General features: G+C 45.6%; 2 protein-coding genes and 1 long non-coding RNA gene across 3 annotated transcripts; 2 read left to right on the forward strand and 1 right to left on the reverse strand.

The window, feature by feature from the left end:
* The first annotated feature begins 881 nt into the window (after positions 1–881).
* LOC133901415 (serine/threonine-protein phosphatase 7 long form homolog) lies at positions 882–1988 on the forward strand. The gene is made up of 3 exons (XM_062342792.1): positions 882–1125; positions 1201–1491; positions 1950–1988. The coding sequence occupies exons 1-3, from the start codon at positions 1078–1080 to the stop codon at positions 1986–1988; spliced, it is 378 nt and encodes a 125-aa protein (XP_062198776.1). The 5' UTR covers positions 882–1077.
* A 154-nt stretch (positions 1989–2142) lies between these two features.
* Positions 2143–2505, forward strand: LOC133901619 (uncharacterized). The gene is made up of 3 exons (XR_009906742.1): positions 2143–2210; positions 2278–2337; positions 2404–2505. It is a non-coding gene; the product is annotated as an uncharacterized LOC133901619 (long non-coding RNA).
* A 2464-nt stretch (positions 2506–4969) lies between these two features.
* LOC133902173 (trimethyltridecatetraene synthase-like) lies at positions 4970–7987 on the reverse strand. The gene is made up of 2 exons (XM_062343769.1): positions 6963–7987; positions 4970–5882 (listed from the first exon to the last, which is right to left on the reverse strand). The coding sequence occupies exons 1-2, from the start codon at positions 7884–7886 to the stop codon at positions 5250–5252; spliced, it is 1557 nt and encodes a 518-aa protein (XP_062199753.1). The 5' UTR covers positions 7887–7987; the 3' UTR covers positions 4970–5249.
* Positions 7988–14373: the final 6386 nt, after the last annotated feature.

Genomic DNA, 14373 nt, shown 5'->3' on the forward strand with positions numbered 1-14373 from the left:
TATTAATGTACATGTCTTTCAAATGCAGAGATGGCTCAGCCTTCGACCCCGGAGCTTTTGGACGCTGCCTTGGACAAGAAGCATCGCGGCTTCTTATCCGCTGAGCACCAGACAGAGCTAGGAGTGTTTCGCCCACGAGGCCTCGGAGAGCTGCTGACGGTAGACGAGCGCTGGACCCACAGGTACTTAGAAAAGCTGCTGTTGTTACATATCATTTCGCTGCTGTTGTTACATATTATTGATGTACTGCAATACTTATAGGTTGGGAGCGGCCGGACTCCTACCGCTTTGCCGGCTGGTCGAGGCCCGAGCGACGGAGAACCCCGAGGTTGCGGCCCGTCGTTTCTACTTCGATCGGTCGCTGATAGCAGCACTGGTCGATCGTTGGAGGCCGGAGACACATACGTTCCACCTACCGTGCGGAGAGATGACCCCGACCCTGCAGGACGTCTCCTACCTCTTAGGCCTTCCTTGCGCGGGAGCTGCGGTTGGGGTGATCGATATGCAGGCTGACTGGATGAACGACATGCATCAGCGATTTGGGCCGGTGGAGCGCAAGGCGGATGCACCCCCCTACGTGCCAGAGTTCTTATCCGATGCACGAGGGCCAACGAAGAAGTGGATCCTACAGTTCCAGGTACGGTAACATGCAACCTATCGATTACTAACAAATTATGTCGTAATTATTCTTTCTCACACCAGTCATATATGCAGCCGGCGTACATCCACCCGCAAGCCAACGCATACGCGGTCTCTAGACATTTGGAGGCCTACCTCCTTTGGTTGTTTGGGTGGGTGATGTTCACTAGTGGCCAAGGCCACCTGGTTACGAGGACCCTTATGCCGTACGCCCGGTCGATAGCGGACGCTGATGCAGAGGACGTACCGCAGTTCAGCTGGGCATCAGCTGTTCTTGCTGCGACGTATCGGGCGCTCTGCGACGCATGCACGAAGAAGGAGGCGCTAGCCACTTTTGCCGAGTGTCCACTTCTTCTTCAGCTATGGTCGTACGAGCATTTCGCCATAGGCAGGCCGGTGGTGGATCGCTCACCGTACCCAGAGGAGTGGTACGGCGAGATGGACGAGGACGCGCCGACAATGGCCTCGCTGTGGTGTCGTCGACGGGTACGTAATTTACATTAACAGTTTCGTTCGTACTATGTTAGTCTCTAAATATCTGTATTGATGTTTGTCACTCAGCCACACTGGGCCCACGAGCAGCCTCGCAGCGCGTACGAGCATTTTCGTACCCAGTTTGACAGGCTACGTCCTAACGATGTGGTATGGGAGCCATACAACGCTCGGTCCGTGCATACACGTGCAGGGTTGGGATTGTCACCCTTGTGCACCCGCGACGAGGAGTACTGGCTCACCAAGGCGCCCCTTGTCTTCGACATCTACGTCAAAGAGTACTCACCGCAGCGCGTCATGCGGCAGTTTCGCCGTCACCAGGCATTCCCGCTCGTCCCCATCCGTACAGTCCCCTTGCACGTCCACAGGTACATTTGAAAAATTTTAGTTTGAGCAACCTTCGTTTCAGTTCGACTTACATTTACCGTGGTTTGAATGCAGGTACACGCGGAAAGGCCAGCCAGCTGGCCACCTCTGGGCGGACCGCTTGGCCCCTTACGTGGCAACATGGGCCCACGCGCTACAGGACGTCATTGATGAGGCGCGTCCCCACACCGAGGGAAACTTCAGGGAGTACCTACGGTGGTACGTACCTCGTACGCAGACTCGTGTCACCTACACCCCTGAGGATGTCCGGGGCCACGTCGCATCGACAACGGAGACATACCCGGTGCATTGGGATGAGGACGCCGCTTTAGCAGTAAGTCACTTTTTGAAGTCCGTACTCCATATTGAATGAACATAACCGTATACTTTAATTGTTCACTTTTGTTCGTATCCGCAGACAGATATCATTTATGATGTAAATAGGGATGCAGCTGCTGCCATGGACCGCGTCCGACAAGGGTATCACCTAAGTGTGTCGGATGTTGCGAGCTTCATTAGACGGGTTTTTGACAAGACGACGCGCGCCCTGAAGCTCACCTCCTGCCGATCTACCACAGATGTAGCAGGGCCGCCTCCCAGGACGAGTGGTATACACGCTGAGTCGTCTCGGCCGTCAGACGTGCACCGACGTTCTTCAGTGTCGGCACCCACACGACCCCTTCTATCACGTCTTGGAGGGTCCGAGCAACATGGTACGAATTATACTTTTGAATAATATTGATCAATATCCTTTACTTATTGTTATTAAACATTCATTAGGTCTGTCTGCACAAGTCTCGACGCAGCCTCGCAGATTGAGCCATGTACGTCCACAGTCAGGTACTCCGGGAACCCTTCTTCCTAATTTCTAGTACTTTCAGCAAAATAAGTTAGAACTGTGCTCAGGTTACTTCGGTGACGAGGCCGGTCCGTCTTCGGCGGCCCCACACCCTACCCCCCACTCGCAACGTACTACGGCACGTCAGCGTGGCCTTCTTCTGCTGCACCGTCGTACCACGCAGGTACAATTATATATTTTTTACTACTACTTTCAATACCATATTGTTCGTATCTAACGTGATTATTTGTTCACAGGCTCCTCCAGCTAGTACACATGGACGCCTGCCGAGCCTTCACAGTCCTCCTACCCTAGTCAGGAGGAGGCTGGCCCCGACACCGCATACGACATCGTCCGTGACTTCTTCGGGGGCACACCTGACTATGACGTCCTTCAACGGTCCCAGGTTTCCAGTGCACCACTTCGGACCCAGCCCACACACGACGAGCCCTCAACACCGGTGGTCCCTACTAGGCCTACCAGACACGTCGGCCCACCTGACCCCCTCACCTACTCCAGGGGTCACGTGAGGGTTAACCAGCGGCATCGGGACCACGATGGGGCGCACGGACGACGGCAACGAGGGAGGCATGAGTAGCATTTTACATTTTTTTAACTAACATATGCATATTCGCTTCGTGATGTGCTCATATGTATTAAGACACGTTCACTTTGTATGGTCGACTTAGCATTTCGTAAATGCATTTCATATTCAGACACGTTCACTTTGTATGGTCGACTTAGCATTTCGTAAATGCATTTCATATTCAGACACGTTCAATGAACAAGTGACCACAGCACTAAACTTAACCATGACTTGACAACACATGCCTCCTGCCGCAGGCTTGTGACAAGATGTGACAACACTACCCAGCTTTTTCAAATCAGTAAATGACAACACGGGTACCAATAAACGTGGAATCTCTGACCATGGGTAACGACAAAACTTTCCCATTCTTCAAGATGGAATCCGATGCTCCTCCCGCCAGCTACGCCCATGCCCTCACTCCTTTCTTTAAGAGCGAATCCAATACTCCTGCCTCCCCCAACTATAAATAGCCAAACCTCCTCACGGAGAAGCATCGCTCATTTCTCATATCTCTCAAGTGCAATATCTTCCTCAGCTCCATCGAGCCCACCAAAGAAACATTGGGGGACTACCGTACCTGAAGGTCTCGAACCACCAATGTGCTTCTGTGGTGACCTTTGTAAGCTCCGCGAGTCGCAGGACATCTCATACACCTATAGACTACGCTTCTTCATGTGTGCCAACTACGAGTATGACAAGCCTCGCCATGCAACAACTGGTTATCGACCGGTACGGTAACAGATATCCGCCTCATCTCTTCCGATTACGCACCCTCTTTTACTAACCGCTCATCTTGTTCCATTTGTTCAGTCCCCTCCACCGCTCTGTGATTTTATTCAGTGGCTCGACAATGAGCAAAATGACTCACAGAAGCTGTGGGTCGACATGAACATGAGGTGAAGAAGGGAAGCGTACGCACGTCGGGAGTACGAGCAACAGCAAGAGGAACTTCGGCTCAAGCGGGAGGAAGAAGAGCGCATGAGGAAGGCGGCGCACGACCGTACCGTGGCTCAGGCTCGAGAGGCTGAGAGGGAAAGGAAGCGGGAGAGAGCCCGCCGTGCTAAGGCGGCAGGTCCCGATGCCCTCCGAAAGGGAAAGTATCCTAGATGCACGCAGTAGATAGTACCTAATGTAACCCGACATACTTTCCTTCCCTAAGGCATGTTATGATTAGGATCGACGCACTAATAAGTAGGTCTTAGTGCGAACCGTACATGCCACCTTTGTTTCCTCATCGTGTCGTCGCGGTTACAGTGTATTGTAATGTTTTCACCATGTGTTCAATACTATGTTTGTCCTCGTTCGCACCCCATACCCACGTAAAATGCTGCAACTACTAATTACTGATTTTTTCCTCCCGTTATTACATAACCTACTCCAAATTTAATTTCTTAATTTTCTTACACCCCTTCTTTTTTTTTCTTCAATTACAAAAATAATACATTTTTATAGGATAAAATGGGAAAAAAAATTAATTTTACATGAAAAAAGCCCCTAACCGCCCTCTGAGAGGGCGGCTAGGGGCTAACCGCCCCCCCAGGGCCTAACCGCCCCCTGAGAGGGCGGGTAGCCCCTCTTGCCGCCCTCTCAGGGGGCGGTTAGCACCCGTACCCGCCCTCCCAGAGGGCTGCAGCCCTCTGAGAGGGCGGTGGACGCCTACTTTTGCAAATATTTTCGTCGAAAATCTATTTATTTAAATTTTAACTAAAAAAATAAAAAAAAAACTCTGGTTTCTTCGATGGATTGAAACCATGGGCAGCGGTTCTCAGGGGATATCAGTGAGATATGAGATCTCTGGATCACAGGCAGGAGTATGGATTGGGCCCAGTGAACGAATGGAGATGGAAGAGTTAGGTTGCCGGAAATCTAGATGCGCCTCAGATGTGCTTTGCGACCTGGGCTGTACGAGATGCTGTACTGCATGCAAGGAGCGGATGTAAAGCTGGGCCGCTGCATTCCATCATTAGGTTTGCAGTATAGAAACAACTATTTGCAATCCTGGAACATCGAGGAGAACTACCATGGCCTATCATGATACTAACTGCTAGCATGAAGCTGCGATCAAGCTCATTGTTTAACATGTAGTACATTGTTACACTAGGAATCATATATATACTCGATCTGCGACAAGCAGGAGTATTTATCTGTTTTGTATATATGTAAGCAAGCATCTTATTGAGTTACACCATCGTTCCACTATAGGTAGAGCCATCGCAACAAACGACGCAAACTAGGACAAAAACCTAACAAAACCAGTATTCCAGCATGTGGACACTGGACAGCAACGCGAGGAAGGCAACTATACTGAAGAAGCAGACACAACCATCAAGCCTCGGCGTAGAGGTGGGACGGGAGCTTGGGCTCGACGACGGCCTCGAGCGGGAACTTGCGCGGCGTGGACAGCCCGAAGATCTCCTCCATGCTCAGCTCCTCCTTGGTCACATCGTCGGGGAGCCTCCACGAGAACCCGTGTAGCAGGTTGGCGAGGCTCACCTGGATGACCTTCAGGCCGAGGCTGTACCCGGGGCACATCCGCCGGCCGGACCCGAACGGCAGCAGCTCGTAGTCCTGCCCCTTCATGTCGATCTTGCTCCCGAGGAACCGCTCCGGCGCGAACTCCTCGGGCGCGTCCCACAGCGCGGGATCGCGGCCGATGGACCACACCATGACGAGCACGCGCGTGCCAGCGGGGATGTCGTAGCCGCCCACGGACGTGTCCTCGCGGGAGAGGCGGGGCACTAGCATGGGCGCCACCGGGTGGAGCCGCATGGTCTCCTTGACGATGGCGTCAACGTAGGGGAGGTGGGGGATGTCCTTCTCCGTGACCCAGCGGCCGCGGCCAATGACACGATCCAGTTCCTCCGTGGCCTTGGCGATCACCTCGGGCTTCTTGAGGAGCTCCGAGACGGCCCACTCCACCGTGACTGCCGAGCTCTCCGTGCCGCCGGCAATGAGGTCCTGCACGTAATTTTGATTTGATGTGTATATGTACGAGGAAAACGAAACTGAAAAGTTGATCATATAGCTTGCATTGAAGAATCGCGTGAAATGTGGCCATTTCTGTAGCGTCCAATGTCGCAGTTGAACTAGGGGATGATGCTGTCGCCGTCTAATCTTTTCTTCCTACTGTATTTGTTGGGACTTGTCCTACTAAATTAACTGATTGAGCAGTTAGTTGTGCATTTGGTGGATGTAGCCATCAGCTATCTGCCTATCCCCACGGGTTTTATTTACCGGCAGCAGAATTTATCGGAGGCCACCGATAAACGGAATTTTCGGATTTATCGGAATTTTATCGGAGATAGACAAATTTTTTCGGTTAAAATTTAGAAAAAAACAGCTCAATTTCTATAGAAAATAATATCAATCGTCTCCAAACCATTTAACATAAAAAATTATATATAATAATATAGAAATAAGAGAGTATCACTGATTCAAAGATACGATAGTAGTGTGTAATGATGTGCTACAAGGTAGAAATTTAAAAAAATAAAAATTTCAGTGATAAAAGAAATTTATTGGACTCGACTGATAAAATAGAAAAATCGGAAATATCATAATTCTATCGCCGATAAATTTTTCCCTGTCACGAGTTTAGACAAGTGGATCACTCCTTCTAACGACTGATGCGGTGATGCCACGGTCAGCAAACCACGGATCTGAAGATTCTTTAGGCAGACAATGAAAAGTAACGGTAATTATCTTGTAGGATAACGAGCTAATTAGTAGAGGCTGGTAGACTTGAAAACAAGGATTAACAATGTGTTTTTGCCCTTCAGAAACGACAGCCTGACCACGTATGGAATAAAATTATGTTCCTAGAAAAATCAGATCTTGTTTCTGTCAAGTGTCAAGATAGACCAAGGTAATGAGTTTTTGGCAACGTGTTAGACATGGCCCTGATCTGAAAATGACCACGTGTGCAGTTGTACGCGAGTAAAACATAACGAATAGAAGCAGAATCTTACTGCAGTTTAGCAGCGGAATCGTGCTACAGCTTAGCATATGGCAGTTAGGAAGGAATTTATTGAGACTCACCTGAGTGAAAGCCTTGACGCTTTCCCTGTCGAGCTCGACCTCAAGGTTGGGATCGTCGGCGATCTGCAGCAGCACGTCGACCATGTCCTTCGCCACGAAGCTCCGCCCCTCGCGCAGCCTCCGCTGGCTGTGCTCCTCCAAGACGTGTTCCAGGAACCGGTCGAACATCTTGCTGAGCTTCTTCATCCTCTTGATGTACCCCTGCATGTCCATCCAGTCGAGCCACGGGATGGAGTCGCCAATGTTGAGCACGCCGTTGAGCAGGAACAGCTCGTCGAGCATCCACTTGAACTCCTCCGGCGTGGTCACCGTTGAGCCACCCTGCGCCACGACCTCCTTGTCCAGGTATTTCTTGCCGAGCACCATGCGCGTGATCACGTTCAGGCTCACCGTGGACAGGTAGTCCTTGAGCATCACGGCGCGCCCGGACCCGGACGCCGCGTGCAGGTCGCGCAGCAGCGCGCGCACCTCCTCGCTGCGGATGTACTCGTACGACTCGAGCCGCTTGGCGCTGAAGAGCTCAGTGAGGCACATCTTGCGCGCCTGCCGCCAGTACGCGCCGTAGGGGGACCAGGTGATGTCGCGGTAGTTGTAGGTGGTGTACTTGCCGGCGGCGGTCTTGGGCCGGTCCGTGAACACCACGTCGTGGGTCTTGAGGAAGAACTTGGCCATCTCCACAGACGAGCCGACGACGACGGGGAACGACCCGAACCGGAGGGACATGAGCGGGCCGTACTTCTTTGACAGCTCGTGGATGGAGCGGTGCGGGAGCGCGCCTATGAGGTCGAGGTTGCCGATGATCGGCCACGGCTTGGGGCCCGGCGGGAGGTTGTACACGCGGCGGCTACGCCGGAGAACGGTCTTCAGAAACAGCACGGTGGCGAGCACGACGCCGAGGAAGGACGCCCATGGTGGCAACTCCATCGGGGTCGAGCTAGAGGCTACTGTGACGACGACGTAGACTGCTGTTGGTGATGGAAGTGGCTAGTCAAGTGACGAGTTTGAGCTGGTGAGGTGGTGCCGGAGCGCGCCCGGGCTTCTTATAGGAGGCGAAGCGGTGGAGCGCGTGTGGAAGCGGAATGGGATCCCCTGTGGAAGCTGCGTTGTCCTTGGTGGGAAAGGACGGGGAAATTGGCGATGACTTGAGCAAAAGAAAACTTGACGAGGAGACGGTGACAACTGACGACGCTCGTTCCCGGGAAACGCATGCAGAGAGTAGCTGGTTGTTCAGCAACGGCTTTTTCAGTTGGTATAGAAGCTGCAGGTACACCAGGCAGCATAAACTCTGATAGATTTTCGTTGTGGCAGTAGTACTGTACTCTGTTTTTGTTCAGTAGGAACTCTGATAGATTTTTCGTTATGACTAGTACATTGTTTACTGCTTGGGCCATGTGTGGCTCAGGCGTCACCCGTCTGACGCAATTTTGGCAAGATGATTCAATTTGTGATGTGAAATCGTGAAAGAGATACATCGTAACTCGCAGCGAAAAACACGAGCAAGTTTTAAATGTTTGACTAATTTTTTTTCAAAACACTGTATATTTATGACTAGTACATTGTTTACTGCTTGGGCCATGTGTGGCTCAGGCGTCACCCGTCTGACGCAATTTTGGCAAGATGATTCAATTTGTGATGTGAAATCGTGAAAGAGATACATCGTAACTCGCAGCGAAAAACACGAGACCTTCGTCGAAGTGTGAAAGAGATACACTAATCCTCAAGACCCGACACTTGACTCGAAATTGCACTCTGCTGACATTGAAAATTACCCCATCTCAAAGTCTGTTGTAAAAAAGTCCACTTAATTTCATCGTAAGTCCTCTCAAAATTGACATTGAAAATTACCCTATTTAATTTTTTTCTTATGCTTCTCATGGATTGTTCCATGCAATATTGTTACCCCATCCAAAATATACCGCCGGGGCATGAAGGTTGTCTAAGAGGGTCTAATTACCTTATGTGCTACTTCTCCTATTCTATTCATTACAACCTTAGTAAAAATCTTAAAATTGACATTCAAGAGGCAAATGGGTCTGTAATGTTATATACATGCTGCCTTTTGGCTCTTTAGTAGCAAGGTAATAATTCCAAATTTGAGGCTAAATAAAGGAAGCACACACTTATGAAAGTTAGTAAAAAGTGCCATCAAATCAACTTTAATGACTTCCCAGAATACCTGATAAAACTCAAGAGGGAAACTATCTGACCTCAGAGCTTTATTGTGTTCCATTTGGAATATAGCTTCCTTAACCTCCTTCTCTATAAACTCATCAATAAGTATGGTATTCTCTACATCAGAAACTTGAGGAATATCCTCCCGTTGAGTCTCAATCATCGAAAATTGATTACTCTCTGTGAGTCCAAATAAACATTTGTAGTATGTAGTTATATGTTATTTTAGCTCACTCTCCCTATGAATGATTCCGTCATTATGTTCCAACTGAAAGATTCTTATTTTTCGGTGTTTACCATTTGCAACTAGTTGAAAGTATTTCATGTTTCAATCCTCCTTAGTAATTTAGTTGAATTAGAGCACTGAAACCAAGCTATCTCCTCTTCCCACAACATTTGTGTGATCCTCTCTTTGCGGCAGTGTACAACATCAAGCTCATGTGGAAGAAGCAATGTATGCTCTGCCTTTTTATCCAGTTCCTTTTTTTTGTGATGACTTATTTTTCTTTTCTGTTCTTTTCCATGGCATTCCTTGCCCACCCTCTCAAATATTAACATAGTCTCCTAATCTTATTTTGCCATCGTTCCATTGAAGTGCTACCCTTATTTTCATTCTGCCATATATATATTGCTGGATCATAGAAACCGTCACAGGTCAACCAACAAAGCTCAAATTTAAAAAGTTGATGGTTGTTATGATGTGTTGCGGTTCCACAGTCAAGTAGTAATGGCGTATGATCAGATATATCTCTACTTAAAACCTGAATAGTGGCTAGAGGATATTTATGCTCCCATTCAGTGCTCAACAGGATCTTATTCAATTTTTCAAAAGTGGGATTATCTTTTGAATTTTCCCATGTGAATCTATACCCTGAGAGCTTCAACTTTCTCAAGTCTAAGCTTTCGATAATGGCATTAAATAAAAACAGCCATCTGTTCTCATATCTGTCATTGTTCTTTTCCCGATGGTGTATCCCCCCCCCCCCCCAAACCATAATATGTTTTGTTTCCTTGCTACATATGTGTACTAGTTCAATTAGGAATATTTCTTTATATTATACTTGCGTTGTTTTATAAACAGCTACCAGAAGCCGTAAGAAATTATCCTCTCTGTTTTTAAGATGAAATTTGACATAAAAATACCCCTCATAGATTGCACTAATGGCAAAGATTGCCAAATTAACCCTCAACAGAATCCCCCCTCCTTCCGATTGACCACGGGGTTGTGTCCAATACCATAAAGATTCAAGACCACCACAAAAGCGATCTAAACATGTTGACAAAAAATCACCTCTACGTGTCTCTAACAAAGCGAATTAAGATTTTGTTCAACTGAGGTATCATAAAGGAAGTTATACTTAACTAAGTTCCTACGACCTCTGTTATTTCAGAAGATTCCTTTTATCTAGATATTTTTTTATTGTTAGTAGAACCTTTAAATCTAACTATTGTCTTTTGAATTCTGTTCTTTTTCTGTTTGGATTGAACAATTTTTCAATCACATCCAATGTGATCTAAATTGTCATCCATGACCTCCTCGGTAAGATCACTACATAAGTGACTTAGAGCAATATTATCAAAGTGCCTATCCTCCTCCTCCTTAATTTCTTGTGCATCTTGTAGACAAATATATATTTTAAATATAGATGGGTTGGTTAATCGCTTGCTTCTAATTCTTAATGTCCATAACAGCAGAAATGGTTGGTATAAGAAGCTTCTGGTCAGTGTCATATTCTGAGCAATTCGACAGGCAAGTTACAGAGCTCTTTGTGAACTGATTCCGTCATTGAGTGATAGATTTTTGATTAATTATTTGCTGGACTTCTCTAATGATCGTTGCATAGAATTGCGAGGGAAGTTGCTGGGACAGCACAGGGAACACCAACTACCGGTTACCGGACCTGTGGACTGACCATGGACTGACCAAGGAGTTGACAACTTGGCATTTCTCTTTCAGTCTTTCTGTTTAGTTTCCTTCGGCGACAGGGACGGGTTTGGCGCTTGCTCTGACCCGAGGCTATTGTTTTCGCCCACTCTGTCACTCATCCGATGTATTTTTGCCGTGTTTGTGAAAAGAAAAGATCGTATCAAATTTAAAAACAGATAGCAACTCGCAAGCTGAAGACTTGACCTTCACCAGTCATTCTCTCCTGAGGGGCGTTTAGTCATCATATACAGTAGCGAATTTAGAGACAGAAATCAAGGGTTTTACCTCTTCTTCTTTCGCCTTCTTATCTTCTCTTTTTCTTTGTTTTCCATGGCAAAAATTGAAAGGGAGATTGGGAGGCTCCCAATGCGCCCGGGGTACAGCTCCCGTGATCCGCTGCTGACGTACATATCCGTATGAAATTTGCTGCCAGAATATTCTGTGATTTCCGCCGTGTCGTTACATAGCAGCTTCCTCGCAAGTGAATCAGCTTGCAGGAGAAACTCTCTCGAGTCTTGGCCTCATCTCACGGGCCAACAAAAAAAAATGTAAAATCCCTCCAAATCTTGCTTGCAACGACGACCACCAATCAGCGACTGAGGACGTGTAACTCGGAGGCGTGACTCACGACTCACGAGTGCCCAGCGCAGGCCACGCCGTCGCCGGCCGTGTCACCAGCGGAAAAAAAAAAAATCGTATATCCAATATAACCGGTTACCATGTTTATCATTATTTTATTTGAATTTATAAATTTGTTTGAATATTATTCGATATATCCGATAAATCATATTTATCGGTGACCTTCGATAATTTAATATTTACAAAATTATACTATTTTAAAAATTATAAAAATAGACTACCGTCACTTACTCATCGAGCGAGAGTAAGGTCTTGCTCTATAAACAAGCAATTTATTTAGGTTATAATGATCCTGTATCACCGTCTGTATATGTCAGTTCTTATTAAAATGTGTTCAACTTTTCGTTTTTGTTATATCCGGGTATCCAAAATATCGTATAAACATCTAACGGCATTGAACAAATCAATAACAAAAAAAATTAAAGCGCACGTACGTCTATTCTGCTGCAAGGTCTCGTACGATGAACAAGCGGCACGTGACACATAATCATAATTTCTTATTTCTAACTGATGGAGTCTATAAGTTGTCACCAAATTATCAGACGAGACCTTACATTTGCACAATAAACAAACGACGATAGCTTATTATTATAATTTTTTAAAATAACCATATAATTTCACAAATATTATAAACCTGAACTGATCATGCACCGTAGCTGCCACCGGAGGCCTCACCACAAACGGCCCGATTGGTTACTGCCACCACCACACGCGACCTCAAGTTCTGGTGCCCGGCTCCAGAAATTTTTTATTTTTCAATATTTACAAAAGGACAGACCCTTTTCAAAATATTATATATCTAATCTATGGAAATGTAGCAACAAGATATCGCTCAGATTAAAAAAAATAAAATATCGTCCTTCCAACAGGTAATAACTTAAAAATAAAAAGTTACATTTTATTGCTCTTAAAATTCAAAACATTGTCGAAATAATCATAAATTTTTTTGAAAAAAATGTTATAGAGAATGCTATAATCTGTATCTCCAAAATTTTTCTTATTTCTCATTGTATAAATCATATTTTTGTTTGATTTTTTTAGTTAAATCACAGTATCCTCTACGATATATGTTTTTTAAGAATTTTTCATAACTATTTTAATAGTATTTTAAATTTTGAGAGTAATAAAAAATAATATTTTTTAAAGGTGTCAGTATTGAATAGTAACACCTGCTGTCATCTAACCAACGGATAGGCTAGATATTTAATATTTTAAAATAGATCTATACTTTTACAAATATTTAAAAAATAAAAATAAAAAGATTCCCTGCCCCGCGTCCACGCGCCATCCGCGGGCACGTTTTGGCGTGTTTCAACGAGGCCCATTACAGCTGGTTTAATCGAGGCCCATTACAGCTGGTTTAATCGAGGCCCTGTCCATCTCCGTGGCCTGCAGCCCAGCTAGCTTTCTCCTGCTGAGTATACGGCCCAACTCAACCTCTGTACACAAACTTGTCCGTCCTTTTTCTTAAAAAAAAAAAAACTAGTGTCCATCTTCCCCTAGTACCCATCTTGTAGACATAATCTGTATACCAGGACTGTGTACTTTTCAAGCGATTGGAATTTTATTAGTTTTTAGTCTCTATTATATAAAATATAAGTCGTTCCCGCGTTAATTCTTCCTTATACTCTCATCTTATATAATAAAAAGTTCTAAAATTTGAATAATTTATCTATTTTTATCATCCACCCTCATCTTTCAGCCTCCATGTCTCGTTACCGACTACAAATATGGGACTCATTTTACTAATAAAAATAAATAAAGAAATTAAAAGGTAAATTAGTAGATAATCCTTTTCTCCTTTTTTAGATCCCATCTAAAATCAAACTACAACATCACTCCTGTTATATTTATTCGGTGACGCTCCTATGACGCATCTACATCTGCATATTTTATACCTGTATTTTCGTTACAACGTACGAGTACTTAGCTAGTTACTTTTAACCATTAGAACAACATCTAACAACTCACATAGTATTACAATTTGCACAATGAGAGCTAAGAAATTTGCTATCGACTGAAAATTAGCAAAGTAACTACTTTTTATATTATTATAAATATTTTTTTTGACATTGTATCATAATATTCATATGCAATTTGCAATGTTACTTTCTAAGGCAAACCTTGTAGCAACTATGCGCCGATTAAAGTATCTAACACGTGGAACTGCACGGATGCAGACCTGATTTGAAGCTAATGGGGTACCGTATAATCTAATAAGAGACCGTTCAATCAGATGAAGGAAATGAATTTAGAGATGTAGAGTGACGAATCAAGCCAACTATGCAGAGAAGTACAACACAAGTCACACTAAGGGCCCGTTTGGCAGAGCTCCAGATTCAGCTTCTGAGCTGAATCTGGAGGAGCTCTGCCAAACGGCAGAATTTGGCTTTAGCTCCCTGAGTGAATCACTTCTCCTGATTCACTGAAATGAACTAGAAGCTGAGGAGCTGAAAAAAGTAGCTTCTCCTGAGGAGCTGACCACGCTGATTCTCCTGATTCATAGAGTTTATCCTAAAGAATCATTAAGAATCACTTTCAGCCACAGAATCACTTCCTCAGAGAATCAATTTTTTTAAAGAATTTAAATCAGGAGAAGCTCTGCCAAACAGGCCCTAACACACTACCACCAGCTCCCCACCTTTTAAGCAACCCTCATCAGCTCAAGCTTCT

The sequence above is a fragment of the Phragmites australis genome, chromosome 20 (assembly GCF_958298935.1).
Source record: "Phragmites australis chromosome 20, lpPhrAust1.1, whole genome shotgun sequence".
NCBI classification, from domain to species: domain Eukaryota; kingdom Viridiplantae; phylum Streptophyta; class Magnoliopsida; order Poales; family Poaceae; genus Phragmites; species Phragmites australis.